We start from the raw sequence: 25503 nt of genomic DNA, 5'->3' as shown, positions 1-25503 counted from the left end.
ATGAGGGCAGCGTTGGGTACGTTCTTCCCCTGCTCATCTATCAATCTGCTCTAGGGTGCTAGCGAACACCAAGGAACCTCTGTGCTCATGTTCTAATAGCGCCTGCAAACTCTCTCATGGTTCAGCTTGAATGACAATATGGGCTCTCCGTATCAGCGAGACACTCACGTGATTAACCCGGATCTGCTGCTTGCGCGTGTGCAACAGCCGCACTGCTCCATGGGGATTGTAGTCACTCATCGATGCGTGGAACGGCAAAGATCATTCCGTACTCACATTCGAATTCTGCCTTGTTTTCAAACTATTAAAGTGTCCTGTTGGTGTGTAAGTGGTATTTTAAGTGGAAGCATCAGTGAGTTTTTAAATAAGAGACTACACTACCCAGAACGCGTTACAGCGGCGTTTTAGTGTGTGACGCACTTTCCGCGTGGCTACGTGGCCTAAAAAGAGCAAAAATGGTGAGACCTCGACCGTGAGAGGGGAATTGACTCGGATTAAATGGGAGATGGAAGGGGCGGTGGGGAGGGAGACTCGGCTACGCGCTGGCCCCGTCTGGGAGGCGAGTGAGATCCCGCTCCCCGCTGGTCCCGTCTCGGAGGCGAGTGTGACCCCGCTCCGCGCTGGTCCCGTCTCGGAGGCGAGTGTGACCCCGCTCCGCGCTGATCCCGTCCTGCTTCTTGATAGAGTGAGATTGTAATTTCACTAATGTTAATGTGCATATTGTCAAAAACGTAAAGATCACAACAATAAATAACCTGTATACCTGAAGGGGTAGGACGTTGGTTCAGTCACTTACAATGTTTACTTTTCGCAGGAAAGGTATTAGGCAGACATTATGCAATCGGGAGGAGGAATGTGACATTAAATCACTTTATGATAATAGGAGACAGAGTTTAAACTCCTAGAAGGATCCCCAGCTTAGACTAAATATGTCATGGGCTGCGAAATTGGAAACAATTCTGAGGGACTTCATTTAGAAAAACTCACATTAAGCAAAGAAAGTCAATGGATTTGTTAACTAAAGTTTGTGTCTGACTAGCCCGATTGAACTTTTTCTGAGGTAACAGCGAGGGTGGTGCATTTGTTCATATGAATTTGAACAGAGCTTCTGATAATAAAATGTGAGGCTGGATGAACAACAGCAGGCCAAGCAGCATCTCGGGAGCACAAAAGCTGACGTTTCGGGCCTAGGCCCTTCATCAGAGAGGGGGATGGGGGGAGGGAACTGGAATAAATAGGGAGAGAGGGGGAGGCGGACCGAAGATGGAGAGTAAAGAAGATAGGTGGAGAGAGTGTAGGTGGGGAGGTAGGGAGGGGATAGGTCAGTCCAGGGAAGAGGGACAGGTCAAGGAGGTGGGATGAGGTTAGTAGGTAGCGGGGGGTGCGGCTTGGGGTGGGAGGAAGGGATGGGTGAGAGGAAGAACCGGTTAGGGAGGCAGAGACAGGTTGGACTGGTTTTGGGATGCAGTGGGTGGGGGGGAAGAGCTGGGCTGGTTGTGTGGTGCAGTGGGGGGAGGGGACGAACTGGGCTGGTTGAGGGATGCAGTAGGGGAAGGGGAGATTTTGAAACTGGTGAAGTCCACATTGATACCATATGGCTGCAGGGTTCCCAGGCGGAATATGAGTTGCTGTTCCTGCAACCGGCGGAATATGAGTTGCTGTTCGATAAGGCTGTATGTGGCCGATTGGTTGCAAAAGTCCATTGGCTGTAAGGCAGATGCATCAAATTTGGTTTGGAGGCAGCAAGCAAAGGGTGGTATTCTGTTTGGATGGCTGATTCTTATGAGGTTTTGCAAGGCTAGGTGCTCGTTTCCTTCCTTTTCATGCTGTGTATCAATGATTTGACGCCAGTGTTGGGGTTAATATCAGGTACAAAAACAAAGTTGCTGGAAAAGCTCGGCAGGTCCGGCAGCATCTGTGGAGCAGAAAACAGTGTTAACATTTCGGGTCCGGTGACCCTTCGTTAATATCAGGTAGCCTGAAGATGATACTAACATTTGCCATGTGGTTGGTAAGGAAGAAGGTTGTAGACTGCAGGAATTTGTCATTGGACTGGTGGATGGATGGAACGGTGGTAAGTGGAAGTCATCCATAAAAGTATAAGGTTGTGTATTTGAGGAAGGTTAATATGGCAAGGAAGTATACAGGCTACTAGGCTACTAGACTAGGTGGGATTGAGGCTCACAAGGAAGAGGTATTAGAAATCCTATAGAGGGTGAAGATAGATAAGTCCCCTGGGCCAGATGGCATTTATCCTAGGATTCTCTGGGAAGCCAGGCAGGAGATTGCCGAGCCGTTGGCATTGATCTTTAACTCGTCATTGTCTACAGGAATAGTGCCAGATGGCTGGAGGATAGCAGATGTGGTTCCCCTGTTCAAGAAGGGGAGTAGAGACAACGCTGGTAATTATAGACTAGTGAGCCTTACCTCAGTTGTTGGTAAAGTGCTGGAAAAGGTTATAAGAGATATGACTTATAATCATCTAGAAAAGAATAAACTGATTAAGGATAGTCAGCATGGTTTTGTGAAGGAAAGGTCGTGCCTCACGAATCTTATTGAATTCTTTGAGAAGATGACCAAACAAGTAGATGAGAGTAAACCGGTTGATGTGGTGTATACGGATTTCAGCAAGGCGTTCGATAAGGTTCCCCACAGTAGGCTATTGTACAAAATGCGGAGGAAAGCAATTGTGGGAGATATAGCAGTTTGGATCGGAAATTGGCTTGCTGAAAGAAGACAGAGGGTGGTAGTTGAGGGGAAATGTTCATCCTGGAGACCAGTTACTAGTGGTATACCGCAAGGGTCGGTGTTGGGTCCACTGTTGTTTGTTATTTTTATAAATGACCTGGATGAGGGCGTAGAAGGATGGGTTAGTAAATTTGCAGACGACACTAAGGTCGGTGGAGTTGTGGATAGTGACGAAGAATGCTGTAGGTTGCAGAGAGACATAGATAAGCTGCAGAGCTGGGCTGAGAGGTGGCAAATGGAGTTTAATGCAGACAAGTGTGAGGTGATGCACTTTGGTTGGAGTAACCGGAAGGCAAAGTACTGGGCTAATGGTAAGATTCTTGGTAGTGTAGATGAGCAGAGAGATCTCGGTGTCCATGTACACAGATCCTTGAAAGTTGCCACCCAGGTTGACAGGTCTGTTAAGAAGGCACGGAGTGTTTTAGCTTTTATTAATAGAGGGATCGAGTTCCGGAACCAAGAGGTTATGGTGAAGCTGTACAAAACTCTGGTGTGGCCGCACTTGGAGTATTGTATACAGTTCTGGTCTCCGCATTAATAAGAAGTGGAAGAATGTGGAAGCTTTGGAAAGGGTGCAGAGGAGATTTACTAAGACGTTGCCTGGTATGGAGGGAAGGTCTTACGAGGAAAGGCTGAGGGACTTGTGGCTGTTTTCATTAGAGAGAAGAAGGTTGAGAGGTGACTTAATTGAGACATATAAAATAATCAGAGGAGTAGATAGGGTGGATAGGGAGAGCCTTTTTCTTAGGATGGTGATGGCGAGCACGAGGGGGCATAGCTTTAAATTGAGGTGTGAAAGATATAGGACAGATGTCAGAGGTAGTTTCTTTACTCAGAGTAGTAAGGGAACGGAACGCTTTGCCTGCAACGGTAGTAGATTCGCCAACTTTAGGTACATTTAAGTCGTCATTGGATAAGCATATGGACGTACATGGAATAGTGTGGGTTAGATGGGCTTGAGATCTGTATGACAGGTTGGCACAACATCGAGGGCCGAAGGGCCTGTGCTGTGCTGTAATGTTCTATGTTCTATAATGATAGCATACTGAGAAGTGCTGATCATAATTTGGTCCTTGACAAACACGTTAAAAGATCATGAAGATGGTTGGACAGGCAAACAAAATGGTCAGGAAGGGTACTGGGATACTTTAATTTTTAAAAATTCATTCATATGATGTGGGCTTTGCTAGCTATCCAGCATTTGTTACCTATCTGAATTGTACTTGAGAAGGTGGTGGTGAACTGCCACCTTGAACAGCTGTAGTCCTCAATTAACTAAAGCAGTAAATGTAAGAGTTAAGACGTTTATGATGGAATAGTATAAATCTCTGGTTAGACACTAGCTGGAATACTATTTAAAGTACTGGTCGCTTATCATTTTAAGAAAGATGTCTTTGTATATAGAGGGTGCAGAGGAGATTTATGCAAATATTGCACAGACTGAAGAAATTTAATGAGGAAAATTAAATAGGCTTGAATTGTTTCCTTTAGAACAGATGCAGCTAAAAGGAAACCTAATTGGTGTATAAAATTGAGCTCTAGAGGATAGGAAGCTCTGTTCCCATTGGTTGAGGGATTTGTCATCATGATGCAGATATAGGATAAGAGAGGTGAATTGTGGGAAACCTTATTCACATAGAGAATGGTGAAGACTTGGAACTCCCTGCCTGAAAGTGTAGTAGAGACAAAAACGCAAGCAACATTTTAAGATGTCCTTGAGGTACTGTACTCGACAGTTACAGATCAGGGGCTTGAATATAGGAGTAAACTGGATGATTATTTGGTGACACCATGAATTGCACTGAAAGGTCTTTTGCTGTATAGTAAATCTCTAATTCTTGTTCGTTTACTACTGATAGCTGATATCCATGTACGCAATTTGAAGACAGTATTGCCTTTTCTAATAATGCTTTCAATAGTCCAGAGATCTTTTTTGATAACTGTCTAACCTGATACATGAAGAATTGCATTTTGGGCAAGGTCCGAATATATCACTGCTTATAGTATATTAATTGGACATGCATTTTTGTTTTTCAGGAGCTGGAGGCCATGACCAGATATACAAGCCCAGTCAACCCTGCTGTCTTCCCACATTTGACAGTAGTTCTTCTTGCAATAGGGATGTTCTTTACTGCATGGTTCTTCGTGTATCCTTTTCAGACCATGACTGGCTTGAAAAAAAAATAATGATGGCTGTATGACTCAAACGTTCTAGCCTATTCACCTTTCGCTGGGTCTGAAGTTCAGATATAAACCAATGGGCAGAAGGTTCTCCCATGGTTCAAATAAGGTCTTCAACTTTCACCATGGTTTACTTTTTTGGGTGGCAGCCTTTCATAGCAGTTGTCATGCTGAGAGGATGAGCAGTCATGTCAGAATTGGAAGTTGAGGTTATGGTCTTGTTTTGGAGTTTTGTAGGGAAAGCTTCTTGAGGCTACATGAGCTAATTTCTCATCTGTCTGCTGTGCTTTGATGCCATCCAAAAGAATGGCTTTCATGCTGACAACACTGTCTCTAAATATCAGCTCTGAACTCATCCACTGTTGCTAGATGGCCAGTCTGTTTGTACACCATCCGTTACTGAATGAGCAGAAATTCCCCTCCAGTTAAATATTAGGAAGACCTAAACCAATGTGATCAGTCCGCGTTATAACTGTTTCCTAGCTACCAACTTCATCTGTCTTCCTAGCAACTGGTTGAGACAGAACCAGTCAGTTCGCAACCTTGTCATATTTGCTGCTATGCTGAGCTATTGACCACACCTATGCTGTGACCAAAGTTGCTTATGTCCACTGCTGGGATATCTGTGCCCCACCTCAGCTTATCTATTGCTGGAACCCTTGTCTAATTTTTGTTACCCCAAACTATTCAAATATACTGTTTGCCAGCTTCCAGAATTGTACCTTGTGTAAATTTGAGGTACTCAAAACTCTGCTGTCTGTTTTCTTCACTAATAATAAGTCTTGTTCATCCATCACCCTATACTTGATTATCTGCATTGGGTCCTGGTAAAGCCGTGCTATCTTATTTTTTAAAAAGAATTCTTGTTTCCACCTTCATCAAAGGGCCCTTGCCTTGGCTCTGATTTAGCAATATAACCTCATATCAGCATTTATCTAATGACCTTTTGAGCATCACAGTTCTTAATTATTCCACTTCTCTAGGATGTATCATCAGATGCCTAAGTCCTAAACTGTGTAATTTTCTCCCTCAACTTGTTAGCTGTTCTTTCCTTATTCAAAGCATTCTTAAAACTCCATCTCTCTGTCCAGGCTGTCTTTATAATTCCTTTACCTGAGGGTGTTGCTGTCTAGACCAGCATTTATTGCCCAGAGGGCAGCTAAGAGTCAACCACATTGCTGTGAATCTGGAATCATGTGTAGGCCAGACCGCATGAGGATGGCAGTTTCCTTCCCTAAAGGGCATTAGTGGGGGGAAAGTTCCCATCTAGTTCACTATTGACAATAGATTCATGGCCATCAGTAGACTCTTGATTACAGATATTTTATTAAATTCAAACTCCCATGATCTTCCATGGTGGGATTTGAACCAGGTCCACAGAACATTACCTGGGTCTGTGGAATCTCAGTCCAACGATAATACCACATGGCCGTTGCCTCCCTGATTATTGATTATCTGCCTTTAAAGGGGACTCAGTGTCAAGGATTACTTTATGATGCTCCTGTGAAACACCTTGGGGCACTGCATGTTCAGGATGCTGATATTGTCAGTTAAACATAGAAACATAGAACAGTACAGCACAGAACAGGCCCTTCAGCCCACAATGTTGTGCCGACTATTGATCTTCATGTATGCACCCTCAAATTTCTGTGACCATATGCATGTCCAGCAGTCTCTTAAATGACCCCAATGACCTTGCTTCCACAACTGCTGCTGGCAACGCATTCCATGCTCTCACAACTCTCTGTGTAAAGAACCCGCCTCTGACATCCCCTCTATACTTTCCTCTAACCAGCTTAAAACTATGACCCCTCGTGCTAGTCATTTCTGCCCTGGGAAATAGTCTCTGGCTATCAACTCTATCTATGCCTCTCATTATCTTGTATACCTCAATTAGGTCCCCTCTCCTCCTCCTTTTCTCCAATGAAAAGAGAACGAGCTCAGTCAACCTCTCTTCATAAGATAAGCCCTCCAGTCCAGGCAGCATCCTGGTAAACCTCCTCTGAACCCTCTCCAAAGCATCCACATCTTTCCTATAATAGGGCGACCAGAACTGGACGCAGTATTCCAAGTGCGGTCTAACCAAGAGCTGCAACAAGATCTCACGACTCTTAAACTCAATCCCCCTGTTAATGAAAGCCAAAACACCATAAGCTTTCTTAACAACCCTGTCCACTTGGGTGGCCATTTTAAGGGATCTGTGTATCTGCACACCAAGATCCCTCTGTTCCTCCACACTGCCAAGAATCCTATCCTTAATCCTGTACTCAACTTTCAAATTCGTCCTTCCAAAATGCATCACCTCGCATTTATCCAGGTTGAACTCCATCTGCCACCTCTCAGCCCATCTCTGCATCCTGTCAATGTCCCGCTGCAGCCTACAACAGCCTTCTATACTGTCAACGACATCTCCGACCTTTGTGTCGTCTGCAAACTTGCTGACCCATCCTTCAATCCCCTCATCCAAGTCATTAATAAAAATTACAAACAGTAGAGGCCCAAGGACAGAGCCCTGTGGAACCCCACTCACCACTGACTTCCAGGCAGAATATTTTCTTTCTACTACAACTCGCTGTCTTCTGTTGGCCAGCCAATTCTGTATCCAGGCAGCTAAGTTCCCCTGTATCCCATTCCTCCTGACCTTCTGAATAAGCCTACCATGGGGAATCTTATCAAATGCCTTACTGAAGTCCATATACACCACATCCACAGCTCGACCCTCATCAACTTTTCTGGTCACATCCTCAAAAAACTCTAAGGTTTGTGAGGCATGACCTACCCCTAACGAAGCCGTGTTGACTGTATTTGATCAAGCCATGCTCTTCCAGATGGTCATAAATCCTATCCCTCAGAATCCTTTCTAACACCTTGCAGACGACAGACGTGAGACTTACTGGTCTGTAATTGCCGGGGATTTCCCTATTTCCTTCCTTGAAGAGAGGAATTACATTTGCCTCTCTCCAGTCCTCAGGTACGACTCCAGTGGAGAGCGAGGATGCAAAGATCTTCGCAAGTGGTGAAGCAGTTGCATTTCTCGCTTCACAAAGCAGCCGAGGACAAATCTGGTCCAGGCCTGGCGACTTGTCAATCTTAATGTTTGACAAAATTTTCAACACATCAGCTTCCTCTATCTATCCATTCCAGCATGCACACCTGTTCTTCAAAGGTTTCATTCACTACAAAGTTCGTTTCTTTCGTAAAGGCAGAAGCAAAAAGCTCATTTAGGGCTTCCCCTACCTCCTCAGACTCCACACACAAGTTCCCTATGCTATCCCTGATCGGCCCTACTCTTTCTTTGACCATTCTCTTATTCCTCACGTAAGTGTAAAATGCCTTTGTGTTTTCCCTAATTCGTTCTGCCAAGCCTTTCTCGTGCCCCCTCCTGGCTCTCCTCAGACCATTTTTGAGCTCCTTCCTTGCCTGCGTGTAATCCTCTCTAGCTGAACTTGACCCTAGCTTCCTCCACCTTATGTAAGCTACCTTCTTCCTTTTGACGAGAAGCTCCACCGCTCTTGTCATCCAAGGTTCCTTTATCTTACCCCTTCTTGCCTGTCTCAGAGGGACATATTTACTCATCACTCGCAACAACTGTTCCTTAAACAGTCTCCACATGTCTATAGTTCCCTTACCATGGAACAATTGCTCCCAGTCCATGCTTCCTAACTCCTGTCTAATCGCGTCATAGTTTCCTCTTCCCCAATTAAATATCCTCCCATTTTGCCTAATCCTCTCCCTCTCCATAGCTATGTAGAATGTGAGGCAGTTATGGTCACTATCACCAAAATGCTCTCCCACCACAAGATCTGATACCTGCCCCGGCTCGTTTCCGAGCACCAAGTCTAGAATGGCCTCTCCCCTCGTCGGCCTGTCAACGTACTGCGTTAGGAAACCCTCCTGAACACACCTTACAAAAACAGCTCCATTCAAATCTTCTGCTCGAAGGAGGTTCCAGTCAATATTAGGAAAGTTAAAGTCACCCATTACAACAACCCTACTGCGTCCACACTTTTCCAAAATCCAAAATTATTTTCAAAAACCTTAAAAATACTCAGTAACTGGATGTTAAGGTATTGTAAATATAGAATGGCTCCTAGGTTCCCTAGTTCAGATCTTTGGAGTGGCTTGCAGTATTCAACCTTTGTACTTGGGCTGTGCATGTGGGTGAAGGCACAGTCAACATGTCCTTGTCTGGTAATGCTTGTGTATGCTTTGGGTGTGTCATAGGATCAGGCTTTGACTTTATCCTCTTGTATAGCTGAAAGGATGGGTAAAATTCTAGCACATGGGACTAATTTGGGATATCTGGTCGACATGGACAAGTTGGACCAAAGGGTCTATTTCTGTGCTGTACAACCACACCATGTCTGTTTACACAATTGTTTACACATAATTGTGTGCAGAATGGCACTGAGCTGTGAAACCATGTTTCAGTCTGAAGCACTGACTTCAGAATAAATGGGGAATATTGGAGAAGTGAAGAGTGGAATTTATCTGAAGTGTTAAATTTGATTTGTGGAATGTCTGTATGTACTTCTGAGGTGAGATGTACTTTTTGCAATGTAAATGTTGATGTTTTCTTCCAACATTGAAGCCAGGGATTTACAAGCAGATCTCGCGTTTATAAAAATTTTTCTCAGTTAATCTTTGGTGCCAGTTAGTGTTAAAGGCACAAGCCCGGTTATGCTCTAGTCGTTGCAACACTGTATTGCAAGGTATAATTCCTACATCCAGATAAAGCATCTCTTCCGAGATATCATAGTCTATAAAGAGAAGATTTTTCTGAATCTGCAATGATAGCTCATTGACGTGCAATAATTCCACTTGAGTCCAAACTGTAGAAACTAAATTCAATCCTTAATTAGTTTTCCTGAATTATTGCATTAGCTATGAGGTGACAAGTACCAAATACACAAGGGATGTCTACAAAGAATTGCTGATTTCTTTAGTGGCATCTCTCTTCATGGGATTTGGAGTACTTTTCCTTCTCCTGTGGGTTGGGATTTATGTATGACGGCAGCTGGGAGTGTGTGGGGAAGGTAAGGAAAAGTTGTTTCTTTTTAAGAGCACTTGATTCTAAGTAATGTTGTTTAGAGCAGCAGTGAAATTGCATGTATACCACATGATATTAGTGTCTTAGTTTATTGACATGGTGTCCACTTGACGACAACACAGCCCTTTCATAACCCCACATCAATGGTGTTTGTGTGCAGATGTGTCTATTGGTACAGCCTACTCAGTGATATTTGGTGCAGTTGTAAATTTTAGAATTTAATCTAGAGTGTTTGACACTGGAGGCTTTGAAATTCATTTGTCATCTGATGTCAAGTGTGCCTGCTCATTTGCCAGCAGAAGTTCCTGAATAGTGCTAGAATGTGGGAACCCCACTTAACTGTTTCCCACTATTTGGGATCGGCCAACTTGGAATCAAATACTACCCTCCTAACTTAGAATTAGTAAAGCAAGCTGACCTTTTTACCTGAACCGTGCAGTTTTAAAAAGAAAAGTAATCTCTCAAAAGACTTACAAATTGTGCTTTGAAAACTGTGTGCTGTTTCTAAATGATTTTTTTCTCTCTGCCAACTCTGCAGGGCAAAAATAATGATTTATAGTCATGAGCTTGTCAGTCACTCTCTGAAAGGGTGTTCATGAACAATTAAGTGGAAATGGCTGGGTAAAATACCCTTGAATTACCCATATTCAGAACAGCAGTCCTGGTGGTGGTAATAACTCTCATGGGCATGCAGTCCTTATGGGCTGTTCCAGTGCAATTTCATATTGCAAATTGTATTTAATTCTGACTAGTTATATAGAGAGTAGTGGGTGTTGGAGTGGGAAGAAAAGAAATTGGAGATAGTTTCACCTTTTTTTGATTCTCCACCTCATTAGTGGTAAGGGTGCATAGGGCAAAGAGTGTATCCTGTATTCAGATGTTGATCTTGTGTGATGCAATGTGATAAAGGAGATGATGGTGGAAAAGGCATTGAATGTCAGCACTGGGAACTTATTTGATAAGTCGACTCCCTAGTAAGGGCCTGAACCAGTCACACCAGACTGACCTAGATCAGCATATGCGCTGGTTGCTTTTTCATTGTGTTGCAGAGTTCCATAACTGGCTTTGGTGCTCTGAGAATAGGAATTGGAATAGATAACTCTGAACACCTAAAGTCTCAGTTGCACTGTATTTTGTCAAATTTTCTAATGGCAGTTCACATCATATGTTTTTGTGGGGAAGGTGGCCATGTTATACATTCTGAAGAACTGCCAACATTGAGACTTGTCCAATGCAAGTCAATATCCCTAGAATAAATGGGGAGGAAACTGGAGGGGGAAAAAGACGTATCTGATTTTACCAATGGATTTGTTAGTTCAGACACGAGAGCCTTGCCTTTAGAAGACTTGAGAAAATGTTAATTTTATCTCAAGAGGGTTGGAATATAAAAGCAGCGATGTTCTTCTGAGGCTTTATAAGGCTCTAGTTAGGTCCCATTTAGAATACTGTGTCCAATTTTGGGCCCCACACCTCAGGAAGGACATACTAGCCCTGGAGCGTATCCAGCAGAGATTCACATGGATGATCCCTGGAATGGTAGGTGTCACGTATGATGAACGGCTAAGGATCCTGCGATTGTACTCATTAGAGTTTAGAAGGTTGAGGGGAGATCTAATAGAAACTTACAAGATAATGTATGGTTTAGAAGGGGTGGACGCTAGGAAGTTGTTTCCATTAGGCGGGGAGACTAGCACCCGTGGGCACAGCCTTAAAATTAGAGGGGCTAAATTTAAAACTGAAATGAGACGACATTTCTTCAGCCAGAGTGTGGTGGGCTTGTGGAATTCATTGCCGCAGAGTGCAGTGGAGGCCGGGACGTTGGATGCCTTCAAGGCAGAGATCAACAAATTCTTGATCTCAAAAGGAATCAAGGGCTACGGGGAGAGTGCAGGGAAGTGGTGTTGAAATGCCCATCAGCTGTGATTTAAATGGCGGAGTGGACTTGATGGGGTGAATGGCCTTACTTACACTTCTATGTCTTATGGTCTTATAATGAGCAATCTCCATGAGTTGTGCTTCTTTCCTTTCCATCTCATCTCTGATAGACATTTGCTGTTAATATATAAACTGGTTGTTTTATTTTAGTCCTTTTTATGTAAATTTCCTGGCTGCATCCTCATTTTTCATGCCCTCCAGTGCCAAACCTTTGAATTTTCTGTTCTGTAGTCTCCCATATTTATGCATTCCTTCTTTCTGATAGGCAGCTCAAGTGATCGTTACCATGTTGCACTCTAAAATTGTCCCCTTTATACTCCTCCACCTCTTTACTGCTTAAAACTAACCATTTACTAAACGGTATAGTCGCCACAGCTAACTATTGCTTAACCTGTGGTGTAGTGGTTGTATTCATAAAAGATCATAGGATCCCCTACAGTGTGGAAGCAGGCCTCTTGGCCTAACAAATCCACACAGATCCTCCAGGCATCCCGCCCAGACCCATCCCCAATAACCTACCAAATCTATACATTCCTGAACACTATGGGCAATTTAGCATGGCCAGTCCACCTATTGGGGATTGTGGACATCTGTGGACTGTGAGAAGAAACTGGAGCACCCAGAGAAAACCCAGACAGACACAGGGAGAACCAGCATTCTCCACATAGTCGCCTGAAGGTGGAATCAAACCCTGGTCCCCTGGCGCTGTGAGGCAGCAGTGCTAACCACAGAGCCACTGTGCCAGCCCTACAACTTATACCTAAGATGGTGCCATTAAAAGGCAGCCATTCTTAAAAACTTTTCACTGTACGTGTATACTTTCTATTGGAGTACAAGTGACAATAAAGGATATTCTATACCCCTGAACCAGGACCCACAGGTTCAGGCCCATCCTGCTCCAGAGATGTCAACATCTCTACACAGGTTGAACAGAAAGAAATAATCCTCTAACTCAAGTTTTGTTGTTCTTTCAAAGCAAGTTGAACTTTTTTTTTACACATTAAAGACACTAAATACACAAAGTTTGTTTTTAACATTGTATACATTCTCTCCTCTTTAGAAAAGAGGGACCATTCCAGCAGGAGCTCCCATTTCCACGGTGACTTCACTGTCGTCTCATATCACCGGCTTTCACAGAAGCAGTTTTTCAAGAGCCATGAGTAGCACCTGGATTTTGTACAGAATATGTTCTTATAAAAACAAAAGAGAAAAACTTTAGTCTTTGTGTTCCTGTTATTCTGAAACATTTCATGCTGAACTCGCAGGGTTACATAGAACATAGAACATTACAGCACAGTACAGGCCCTTCAGCCCTCGATGTTGTGCCGACCTGTCATACTGATCTGAAGCCCGAAGTTGTTTTTCACATGAGACCTTTTTAAGCTAAGGCTGATCCGCACTTCCAGTTTACATGAAATAATGCTATGGTATACTTTAGAGAGGAGCAGGAGCATTTTCTAATGTCCTAACTAAATTTCACCCCACAACCAAAATCAGAAAATACATTATCTGATTTGTCATGTTACTGTCTGTGTTTCAATTCTGGGCATATTGGTAAATGTGTTTACTTTACAGAAGAATGTAATCCATCTCTGCCTCATGAAGTCCCCAGCAGTACACAATCAGTTCTTGCACCATGTTGATTAGCTCCAGGTAATAGAACAAATCTCTAAATACCCTGAACAAACCACCGCTGATAGCTGGATACAGTCAGGGCTTGTTGTCTTGAGTGCAGGTTTCCAGGACTGGTTACACACCTAGCCAAGTATTCCAATAGGGCAACCCTACCTGACGATCTGGCTGGTTACAACCCCATCAGTTTACTGTCATCCACCTGATGGGTGGTGGTGTTGACATTGCTTTTGAGTGATGCATGACATTATCAGTCAGAAGATTGTTGTTTAGTTTTTTCTCAGCAAATTTGCTCCAGACCTTGTTTAAGCTTTGGTCCAGCCATGGAATTAAGGGTGAATGCCAGAGATGAGTAACTGCCCTTGATATTGAGACAGCTTTGAAGTTTTGGCATCAACTGAGAATGTCAAAGCTGAAATTACTGGAGTTAGGGATTTTTGTACTATTTGTCTGTGTTTTTAAATGAACAATTTAAAAAACGAATCTTTTCTCTCCTCGTCTTGAAATTCCCCACCACGGGGAAAAGATACCTACCATTCACCTTATCTATACCCTTTGCCATCTTAAAAACCTCTGTAAGGTCATCCTTCAACCTTCGAAGCTCCAGTGAAAACAAAAAGTCCGTCTCTCTCCTTTATAATTCAAACTTTCCATTACCAGCAACAGCCTGGTAAATCTTTTCTCAACTCTCTCCAGCTTGATAATATCCTTCCTATAATGGCACCCAGAACTGAACACAGTACTCCAGAAGACGCTTCACCAACATCCTGAACAATGTCACAATGAATTCCTAACTCCCATACTCAAAGGTATGAGCTATGAAGGCAAGCGTGCTAAATGCATTCTTAACCATCCTGTCTACATGTGACACGAAGGTAAATGAGGGAAAATCTAATGTTTGTACCCACTTGAAGTCTAATAATTCCAACATTTGAAATGGCTGGGAAATATTTGAATTTTATTGCAGATCAAAGAAGTTAATAAAAATCATATGGTATATGAGAGTTTCTGGTTAGACAGGTGTAATTTGCTATCCCTAATTACCATGGAGAAGACTATGGTGAGTCACCTCGTACACCAAGGCGAGTTGTGTACATCAATAATCACATTAGAAATGGAATTCCAGAATTTTGATCCTGTGGCAGTGAAGGAGCAGTGATATAGTTTCAAGTCAGGATGGTGCATGGCTTGGAGGGGAACCTAGAGATGTTAGTGCTTCCATGCATCCCTTGCCCTCGTCCTTGGTGGTGCATTTTATTTGTTTGGAACACACTGTCAAAGGAGGTTTGATGAATTGCTGCAGTGCATCTTATAGATGGTACACAGTGCTGCCACCATGTATTAGTACTGTAGGGATTGAATATTGGAAGTGGTGAATGCTAATGAAGTGGACTGCGAGATAATGTTTAGCTTTTTGAGTGTTATTGGAGGTGCACTCATCCATACATGTGGCAAGTATATCCATCCCATTCCTGACTTGTACCTAGTAGATAGTGGAGAGTCTTCGTGAATCAGGAGGTAAGTTATTTTGGAATTCCTAACCTCTAACCTGTACTTATATTCACAGTATTTATGTGAGTCTGTTCAATTTCTGGTCAATGGCAACCTCCAGGAAGTTGAAAGTGGAGGTTTCAATGATGGTAATGCCATTGAATGTCAAAGGCAGATAGTTGGATTCTCTGTAGTTGGAGACACTGATTGCCTGACTTGAATTGTGGAAGTGTTACTTGCTACTTATGAGATCAAGCATGAAGTCTTGGTGCATGGATGCAGGCTGCTTTGATATCTGAGGATGAATGGCAAACATCTGTAATGTACAGATAGCATCCCAATTCTGACCTTTATGGGGGAAGGAAAGACAGCCACTGATGAAGCAGATGCAGGTTCTACAGCCTCTGATGGTACCTTGAAGTACCTCCAGGTTCCAGTGGTAGCATCCTTGTCTCTGAGCCAGGAAGGCCAGGTTCAAGCTCCACCTACTCCAGAGGTGTGTAAATAACATCTCAACGGGTTGATTAGAAAACATCCACCTTGAAGAACTCCTGTTGTCGTAGGACTGAGATAATTAGCCTCCAAAATTCACAACCACCCTCCTTTGTGCTAGGTATGACTCCAACAGGAATGCTTTCTCAATTGGTTCCAATTTTGCTAGACTCCTAGTTACTACTGAAAATCAAGCCCCACTATCTCTGAAGCCGTCGCAAATATGAAACTATCTAAAGTCACCAATTTCCCTGATTGATGAACGAAGTTAAAAGAAAATTCTCACCACATTTCTGTACGTAACAAGAAAATAACTGTCTTGAACAAATTGCATTTAACCAAAGCTATTCATATTTCTGAGTTGTCAAACTCATAACTCTCCATAGCTTAAGTTCGACCCATTTTTAAGTACAGCTCTTCTCTCTTCCCCCCCACCACCCCCTTCACAAGCAGAGACGCAAAGACAGACATAACTTGGATATTAAGGGCAAACACAAAAAAGGTTCAGAGAAGCAGTTTGATGGAACCAGCCTGGACCACAGGAATTGATGGGTTTTTTTCCCCCTTATAGTTCTTTGCTGTTGACAGAAGGTTGTTTGCACACCAATGCTCTTTCATTTGCTGGATGTGAGTTTGCTTTTTCACTGCCTTTGGAAGTGTTTATTCCTCCTTCGACAAGGGATTTGCAGAAAATGAAGAAAGCCACCCAGCTCTTGCTGGAGAAATTATAATACTCCTACACGGGAGAGACAGAGACACGGAGATGAGGTTTGCTGATGCCTTCTCTTCACCGGCTGTGTGGTTCTCTACTACACTGGCCCCTATCAAGCCATGATCACCTGGTTAGGGACCAATCTGAATTTTTGTTTTCAAGCCCTTGTTCCCTTAGTTCAGAACCCATCAGCTCTTGGTGCCTGCCTTTGCTCAATGTTCCAAGAACAAGTAACACTGCATATAACTCAAAATGCACTTCAATAAACAGCATCTTTAAAACTGCAGCTGTTTCTGCAGGTTTAAAGCAGAATCTTCATTTTTTAAAAAATTCACAATCCAAAAAAGAAAATAACAAGATGTGTTCTGTGCAATTCTTCTGTTCCAACTTATTCTTATTTTCTAAATTGTTTCTGTTTTCCCACCAAATGCATTAGCTGAATTATTGACATTGAAGTTCTAAAGTTTTAGAGTAGATTTGTAGCTCGGGTTGTGGATATTGTGGTTGGTTGGCTCACCAAGCTAGTTTGTTGTTCCGCAGATGTTTTATCACCATGCTGGGTAACATCATCAGTTCAGCCTCCGATGAAGCGCTGTCATGTTTTCCTGCCTGTCATTTTAAACTCTGTCCATTGAGCTGGATTACCTCACTCCAGTTTTCCTTCGCAATGGAGTGTACATAGGGTCAATCCTAGGCCAACTGCTTACCCAAACCAAAGACCCGTTACCCACTATGGACAGGACCAATGTTGCATACCAGATCCCCTGCAAAGACTGTAGCAAACATTACATCAGACAAACAGGAAGGAAATTAGCCACAAGAATACACTAACATCAACTGGCAACAAAAAAACCACGACCAATACTCACTCATCTCCATTCACAAGGATAAGGAAAACCACCAACTTGATTGTGACAAAGCCAGGATCCTAGGACAAGTGAAGCAGAGACAAGCATGGGAATTCCTAGAGGTCTGGTTCTCCATGAGAAAGCCATCAATAAATACATAGAGCTAGACCCCATATAAGCTCCATTGTGAAGTAAAACCAGAAGTAAGGTAATCCAGCTCAACGGACACCAGACTTTAAATGACAGGCGGGAAAACACAACGGCACTTCATCGGAGACCGCACTGATGATGTTACCCGGCAGGGTAATGCTCCATTATCATGGCAACCCTAAACAATTTCATGGTGGAACAGGAGAGAAGCATTACAAATTTGTTACAACCAAGTCTAGAGGGGTGAATAAATTCTTCTTAGTTCTGAGGTTGGTATGACAAAGCTTGAATCTTTAAAAAAACTGCATTTTTCAAGTTAATATATATTGACCATTTGTGAAACTATAAAGGCACAAGACAGCTTGAGTTAATGAAAATGGAGTTGTTAGTTTTGTCGTAAATTCACTGACTCAGCAAAATATATGTATAAACATCATAACAAGGGTAAGAACCCATCCGAAATCCCACGCTGCGTGCATTGACACTAAGATGCAAATGAACAGAACAAGGTACAGGGTGAGGCAAGGTGAATTCTTTATTTGAATGTTGAGCTTTGATGTTCTGGTGGGGTTTGTGGCTAAGATGGTTCTCCTAGAGAGTCTTTTAAATTGCAATCTGTTCTTTTCCCAGAGACTCTGCTTGATGGTGCTTGAAGTTTTTATTTTTAATTTCCCTATCTCTGAGATATTTTCCAACCTGTAACAGACATAAAGTCTCAGCTTCAGAACTGCAGTGTGACAGAGATATTACACTCTGGGATGAATCATTCCTTGTAATGTTACTGTTTTCTTTAGCAAAACCGCAAGCTTATAATCATGGTTTTGCACGTGATGGGAAATTTGATGTGGGAATAACGCTGTCAGTCCACAAAGAGGACCACTATTTTTAACAAAGTTTACCTGTTCCATTATCCTTTGATACAGAGAAGGAAGGAGGTGAGGGTTCATTCCTTCACTTGACATTCCAAGTTTCAGGGAATAGTCTTTGCTCTGGGCAGCACCTAGTCAAGAAATCTTAAAAGTCTAAATGTGAGTTAAACACACCATAAGATGCTTTTTAATGTTCACGTATTTATCCTTGGATAGTCTTTTCAAGGTGTAGTAGAACAGTTTAAAGGTAGTAGCCAGTTTCAGCCACATTATTTAGACATTCCTTTGCAAATTCCCGTTGAACCTATCTACTTTCAGATCATGTGATTTTGCTGGCCACTTTTAAGTGTCTCAGCATGTTTAATCATTTTTTTTTCTCAAACCCGAGGCTTTTAATGTTGAGATTAAGAGATCATTAGTCCATAGTTTATCACATCATGACACGGAGCATTGTAATCTTAATAACTGAAAAAAACAGATGTATGCTAGCATTCAGAGCTAAAGAAGATTGTAGAGGTAGAAGGCATTTGAAGGTGAGGATGAGAACTTTGAAATTAACAAAAGAGAAAGGGAGTCAGTGCAAATGGGAAAAAAAAAGATATTTAATACAGGTTAGAATGTGAACTGCTGAGTGCTGGGGGAGTTAGTGAGTGCAGACTGGAGGTAAGGCAATTATCTATACCACCATAAAATGCAAGGATTCTGAAGATGGAATTTTGAATGATCCAAAGCTTTACTGACAAATTTGAAGGATATAGATTCTCAAAGCAAATCAACAAAGAGATACAGGGATAATAATAACATGCTTTATTGTTAAATGCCAGGTAAAAAAAATTAAACAAATCAACTTCATAATTAACATTTCAAATTAAAATCTTTCTTCAATGAGAGATGTAAAAAAAAGCCCTTAGTGGTGTGTTATCTCATGCTATAATTGACAGCTGAATGTACCAAGAACCATAGGAATGTCTTATTTAAAAAATATTTATTGCATATTAACAATTGCAGTGCTATTTGGTAAGGCTAATGAAAATAATCAACAGTCACAATGCGTTTCGTCAGAAAGGGTTCCTAGTGTTGCAAAAGAAGGGGTAAAACAATTCGAGTATGTAGTGCAGTAAGCCACATTTTTTCAAATAATTAGCCATCTTAGCTAGCATTATGATGCCATCTTGTCATTAATACTCTAGATTTGATTAGCAAAAGGCTAGAGTTTGATTTGGGGGAGGAATAATTATATATTTTTAATGTTTAATCTCCTCTCCAGAAGGAACTGTTTTAGGGATTTGCTATCTTCTATCCAGTATAATGCAGACATTATTTTCTAAGTAAAGCAATAAGATTACTGATTTAGGGGAAAAATGTTCTCTTACAGGGAATTTTAAGTGGAGATTTCTTTTGATCTTTCGAAGGCAAACATATGATATGTGTTTGCAATGATAGTATTACTGATGATTTGCATTTTGATAAAGAAAAACCCTTTAAAAACAAATTTAAAAATGACTTTTTTAAATAAAAAACAGGAAGCCTGGCCTCTTTTCAGTGATTCTGAAAATCGTCAGTTCACTTAAATCTGTCCTCTGTCCTTCACCAGTGTACAACAAAACACTGGGGTGCTCAGATTTTGGGGGTTTTATATGGGGTCTATCAATGTTATCCTGCACTTGTTATTTTCTTCTTTTCATTGAGACAAGCACTATTGAAAGAAATCTTTGCATTTACTCCAAGGGTCTCTAATCAGACATGGATAAACAAAAGCAGTCAGCTGCCCAAAAGTCATTAAAGAGCAATAAATATATTTGCAATAATACAAAGAACCTCAAATACTTTGAAGTTTAAAAAAAACTAGCAGAAACATCTGTAAGCCTAGCTTACAACCCACAGCAAAAAAAAACACATTAGGAAAATCCTATTGACAGGTAAAAAAAAATCTAACGTACGTACAGCGATTAACACGTGATTGTAAAAATAAAAATTAGTGCTTAAGAAATGATTGCAACAGCAATTAAAATACATGCTATTTACAGGGAGCTTTGAGCTTTTTTTTATTTAGCAATTGGCTTTTTTAAACATACAGTTATTGTGAACTTTAAGCAGTCGGGAGCAGTGATACCTGCTAGTGTTAATTGTGATGGGTTATGGCCTGACCTTTTCTCCGCAGTTGATTGACCTCTTGTGATTGGTCCAATCCAGTTTTCTTGAAAATGTTTCAAGAAACCTTTATATGCAAATTTTGAATGATTTTAAGTTGTAAGATGTGCACGTATGAAGGAGGTTATTGGACGTGGTATTCTGGTGCTGTGTCAGTTTGAAGTGTAATGACTGGGGCCACTCAAATAACTAGAAAGTTGATTGCTAAGGACAAAACAGCTCTTTGTCTTGCAATGACTTACTCACTTCCACCCCTTTCAACGTCATCTCCCTGTTTCCTGAAGGTGCTCTTTTCTGGGGGTCAAGTTCCATGGGTACCAGCTGTCCTTGAGTACCTTGCCCAAGTGACATTTGTGTGTCTAAGGCTAAACAGCGGTGAGCGTACACATGGAAGGTATCACAGCTTTAACTTATGTCTCTACACAAGCACTTCCCAGTCCAACCATTGGATAACAATCAGAAATCGGAACTATGGCTGATTGTTCTTTTCTCTGAGTCAAGTTGTAGCATCCTTACTGCTGCGATTAGGATACTAAGAACTCAAGAGCGTATGTTCTCACATGCAAACAGGTCACCAGCTCCCAAGTAAAAGAATTATTAAAGGGCATTAAGAAATTCTTTGTTACAATAGAGGAAAGTTAAAGCGAATCCGTTCTGATTCAGTAACAGTCACATTAAATGCACTGGATACAGTATCACGTGAGCTATTACACAATAACTGACATGTCCTTTCTTTTAAAATACCATTTACATTAGGGAATATTTACAACAGTCACTCTAGACAGTAGTTAAAATGAAGATATCCCAGATTCCTACGAATGAAGGTTAAATCTATTTATCCAAACAGGATATATGGAATGTTTTACAGGCACATTGGGAAATGGAACTCGCAGGAAGACACTGTTCTCACAGGCCGTTTAAAGCAGTGACTTAGGTGAAGGGCAAATTCCTTCTTAGCTCCCTCCTATCCTCTTAGTATTTGGGAATGACCTTTTGTGAATATTTGTGCTCATTGAGGTGATGGAGATAGCGTTCCAGTTCCTCAGCACTATCTCCATTGAGAATCCAGTGTTAGCATCAAGTTCTCCTTAGTCAAGTGCAGCAGTTAGACAAGGAATAAAGCTCCCTCAAGTCTGCTGGGGTACTCTTACCTCTGGATCAAAATGGCTGAAATTCATTTCAAATTGAAGCATTCCAGCTAAGAGACTGAGCATCATTTTAAGAGATGAAAAGCCAATGTCTAATTCTCAAATGCTACCCAGCTGCCAATTTAACTGGTCTGAGTATTCATGCACAAATTTCAATTGAGGGAGTTGTGCTGAAGCTGAAATATTTTCTAACACTTTCATTCTCTGTGGGTCACTACAATTTTGCAACATTCTGCACATTCTCAAATTCTAAATTTGAGATAGGTTTCCATTCATAGATTTAAAACAAGTAACATTTTGTCATGTACATAGGACAACAAGCTAGAAATAATTAGACGCTTCAATAAGTGACACAATCCATGAAACTTCGGAAGGCTACCAAACACACGATAATTTAAAGGAAATTGCATTGTCAACATAAGTGACCCAATCCTCCAGAACATTCAATGTTATTGCAGTGTATCATTTAGTACAGTTGATTCAGCTATATACAACAAGTTTCTTGTTACTTTTTGCAGCCCAGAAGGTACTTTTTTCTCTCTCTTACAGGGATGGGATTAACAGTTAGGAGCATTTTTCAATCCAGCCTGTCTAGTGTAAGGCTATTAGTCAGCAATCTATGTGGACCAGTTCACTGACTGACTGACTGACTGAATTACAAACTAACACCTATTACTTCTTCCTTCCTCCATTGATAATTGGTAACTCAAGCAATACATTCTGTTCTCATTCCTTTTGTCAGCTTTCCTGCTATTCTTGTCTCCCTGAAATATGGGTTCTTGTTGGACTGTGCATCCGTAGATCCCAGCATTCCTTCCAGTACCTCACATAAGGCAAAATGGCCTTCAGACTACTTTCATGGTGAATGCTAACAAGCAATTTTACAGTGGAGGTCAGTGCAGCTCATTCAAATTCTGGCCACAGATGGAGTTTGCAGTAGCAGATAGATGGGACAGGGAGGGGTCATTGAATAGTGAGCCAGGCAGCAGAATAGCAACTTTTAACCAATGTTTCTTCCTTTGTTCAGGGCACTGCACTTACTTATAGCACCACTGAAATGCAGCTGCGTCAGAGATCAATGCAAATCATTTTTAATATCAGAGTGTGGAATTTCTTAATCTTGTGTGATGGTTGGTCAAGGTAGGATTAAAAGGGATATATGCTAGTTACACAACCTCCATACAGTCTCTCCTATTTAGTGCATGACTGAGCAAATTTGGTTTTCAGGTTGCAATTTCAAATTGTATACTTCTTACAGAAGCTCTCAGAGCCATTTGGTCTGAACCACCAAGCAGCACAAAATCATTTTCTTTGACGATCTTTTCACTAACCTGTGTCTTTTACAAAGCCTGTACTGCACAGAATATTTCATCCCAGACAAATTTTGCAGGAAACAGAAATGTTCCCTTCTCCCTCCCCCACCCTCAGCAAAGTGTGAAAGCTCCTGTCCCAGCAGGATGGTGAAGTGGTTAAGTGCAGGTTGTGGGTGTGAGACATACAGAACTTCTCAATCACACCAACATCTCCTTTGGTCATTCTGAATAACTTTGTTGTCTTGGGCCAGAAAAGATTCCTCACTGACAGTGTATCTTTTCAAGAGGAGAGCGAGTGGTCCATCTCACTTGGGAGCCCCTTCCTGTTCAATTGCAGACTCTGTAGAAGTGGAAGCTGTATTGTGTGAAGGTCTCTCCTGTGGAAGTGCTCTCACTGTTGCATGTAGCCTGGCTCTGCTGTGAAGAAGAGAGATTGTTGTAGTTCCAATTATACAATCACAGTAACATGCATGAAGCACAGCTGAGATTGTGTCATGTGCAAACTGTGTGTTGTGTAGAGCAACTGCAAGTTGAAATCCATTGTGCCTCTATACTACTGAAGCTGGAGATCATCGAAAAAGCCAGCAGATAGCCAAGCCTTTAACAGTGTGTCTTGGATGAATGCCAGACTCATACTGTCAGCAACTCCAAGATTGGCTATCCCATTCTGTGTCATCTTTTGCTCCATAAGTAGTTTTAAAAATAATTTGACTGTATTTGGCAGCACCTGGTCTGCTTCCTTGCTGGACCCACTTGTACCGTTCTGGATGTCAATGTTGTACATTTGATAGCAGTAGGAAACTGCGAAAGGAGTTTCTTGACCATGCCTAGCACCCTTGCTGACCTTGTAAAGAGCAATTAGAGGATGCAATTTGGATCCTTTTCCTGAGTCACTCTGCCAGGGGTTGTGTTACAAGAAAGATTGAATCCAGTCAGAGAAAGGTGAAACGATTTGGTATTGTTCCTCTCCAACATGTTTAGATCACCAGAAGCTTAACTATTAGTTACACAAGTTGACCCAGAAGTTTTTATTGTGGGGATTGTGAAAGTTTAATGGGACAAGGAACAAATGCATTGTTACACCAGTTAGTGATCTAGCCAAGAATTCTCTTCAATCTTCTCTATTGTATCAATTATCCTTGCAACCACCAAGATTATGATAAACCTGGGTGTAACAATAAGATGACTGCACCTTAAGTGAGACTTCAGTTGAGGTTTAGAGGTCTATTGAGTGTAGGAGGAGTGAAGAGCTGAACAAGATGAAGAGTTTCACCAAGAAATGATAGGCTGGATTTTAAGTTTCTTGTTGAGGAGGAAGGAGAAATGGAAACTGAGAGGTCCACTCACCCTTACTTGTCTGCATGTTTAATGGAGCATCAGACAGCCTGTTAGTAGCTGTTCTGGCATTTCGCTCCTTCCTTTGCACAAATCTTTACCCTTGCTCTCTTCTGACCTTGTATTATTATCGGGTTTAATGCTTCTCGTGTGTTTTTAGGTGCCACAGTACAGTCATCTCTTGTGACATTGAGTCAATATAAAATGTTTTACAGTGTTGAATTTTTGCTGCAACCACATTCACAGTGGGATATCAATCACACCTTGTGTGTTCTGAAGAGCCGTGATGCAATGAGGGACAAACTGTAGGGTCGGCTGTGATGTGGCAGCAGGATGATGCTGCAGTCACAACTAGATTCGTAAAAGCCGCTTCCTCCGTGTTCCTACAACTGGCCTTTGTTATTCAGTGAATGTGCGCATCAATAAAGAATGTCATTAAAACTCATTCACCTTCCTGCTGGTATATTTAATCCAGTGGCTGGACTTTTCTACCATACTTTTATCTTTAGCTGTGCCCAAAAAATATAGTGGACAATGAAAAATTGCCAATGATTTACAGATGGCTAACGAACAATTTTAAAATAGTGGGCAGGTTGCTGATTTTGGCGCCGGTGTGCTCTCGTACCACAGCAAGGTTAGGATGGAGCAAGGGGAAGGGTCTGTGCCAACTAGTCAAATCGCCTTCCTGCCTGACAACCACTAACTCACTCTCTGATACATCACTATACATACATGTGGCAGGAGGTTGCTTACCTGATGTCATCATGCTGCATTTTTTGTCAGGATGGTGGGGCTGGGGCGGGCAGGGGGGTGGGTGGTGTTTGATTTGGGTATGGAATATTCAATCACAATTAATTGAGTCCCATCTTCAGGGAAGCAGAAGTCATGCTATAGTGCTCTATACAACATTCAATGATTTTAGATTGAAAATGACAAAGGTGCATAGAGAAGAAACAGCGTATGGGGAAATGGAATGAGAGATTGCAAAATGGCCTTCAGACTGCTTTCATGTTAAAGATTGACTTGATACTCACCGGATCAGCCACTCGGAAGTGATAGGTGATGTCAAAGTATGGTGCAACCACCAATGGCCACCTGTGTGTTGTTCCCTGTGGTAGAGAGAAGAGAGTCGAATGTAAATACAGTAACAACCCCAAAAGGATTTCATGCCCCATTCTTCTGCCTTTCAATAGCATTAGTTATTTATTCAGAATTGTTGGCTTCTTTATGAAAGCATTCGCTGACCAAACTATTATTGGCAGGGTCATTTATTTCCACAAGGCAATATTTTGCACCAAAAATGAAAGCAGAAAGCGCTGGAGAAACCCAACAGGTTCAGCAACATTTGTGCTTAAAAATTGGCAAAAGCAAAATAACCTGCATTTTTATGTGCTGAAACACTAGCAAAAGCCTAAACAATTTTAGAAATTTAACTTGGGTAACTTATC

The 25503-nt window shown here is 41.8% G+C and overlaps 2 protein-coding genes across 14 annotated transcripts in view; one reads left to right on the top strand and one right to left on the bottom strand.

The window, feature by feature from the left end:
• The first annotated feature begins 226 nt into the window (after positions 1 to 226).
• Positions 227 to 13132, top strand: tmem258 (transmembrane protein 258). 3 transcript variants are annotated; one of them, XM_059652012.1, is made up of 4 exons: positions 227 to 458; positions 4786 to 4895; positions 9814 to 9965; positions 12975 to 13132. In XM_059652012.1, the coding sequence occupies exons 1-3, from the start codon at positions 456 to 458 to the stop codon at positions 9938 to 9940; spliced, it is 240 nt and encodes a 79-aa protein (XP_059507995.1). In that variant the 5' UTR covers positions 227 to 455; the 3' UTR covers positions 9941 to 9965; positions 12975 to 13132. The 3 variants fall into 3 exon arrangements, with proteins under 3 accessions (XP_059507995.1, XP_059507994.1, XP_059507993.1); XM_059652011.1 differs by lacking the exon at positions 227 to 458 and adding an exon at positions 465 to 637; XM_059652010.1 differs by lacking the exon at positions 227 to 458 and adding an exon at positions 465 to 685.
• Positions 13133 to 18885: 5753 nt separating this feature from the next.
• Positions 18886 to 25503, bottom strand: part of myrf (myelin regulatory factor) — a 232156-nt gene continuing 225538 nt past the window's right edge. For 8 of the 11 annotated variants that reach the window (XM_059652005.1, XM_048545342.2, XM_059652002.1 and 5 more), the window contains 2 exons: positions 25090 to 25164; positions 18886 to 23137 (listed from right to left, as the gene is read on the bottom strand). In XM_059652005.1, the coding sequence (XP_059507988.1) occupies positions 23048 to 23137; positions 25090 to 25164 (165 nt within the window). In that variant the 3' untranslated portion in view covers positions 18886 to 23047. The remainder of the gene's footprint in view (positions 23138 to 25089; positions 25165 to 25503) is intronic. The other 3 variants (XM_059652008.1, XM_059652009.1, XM_059652001.1) reach the window with 2 other exon arrangements.

This window comes from Stegostoma tigrinum, chromosome 17, assembly GCF_030684315.1.
Source record: "Stegostoma tigrinum isolate sSteTig4 chromosome 17, sSteTig4.hap1, whole genome shotgun sequence".
Lineage (NCBI taxonomy): Eukaryota > Metazoa > Chordata > Chondrichthyes > Orectolobiformes > Stegostomatidae > Stegostoma > Stegostoma tigrinum.
The sequence above is the reverse complement of the archived record's forward strand: the minus strand, read 5'-3'. Positions and strand labels throughout refer to the sequence as shown.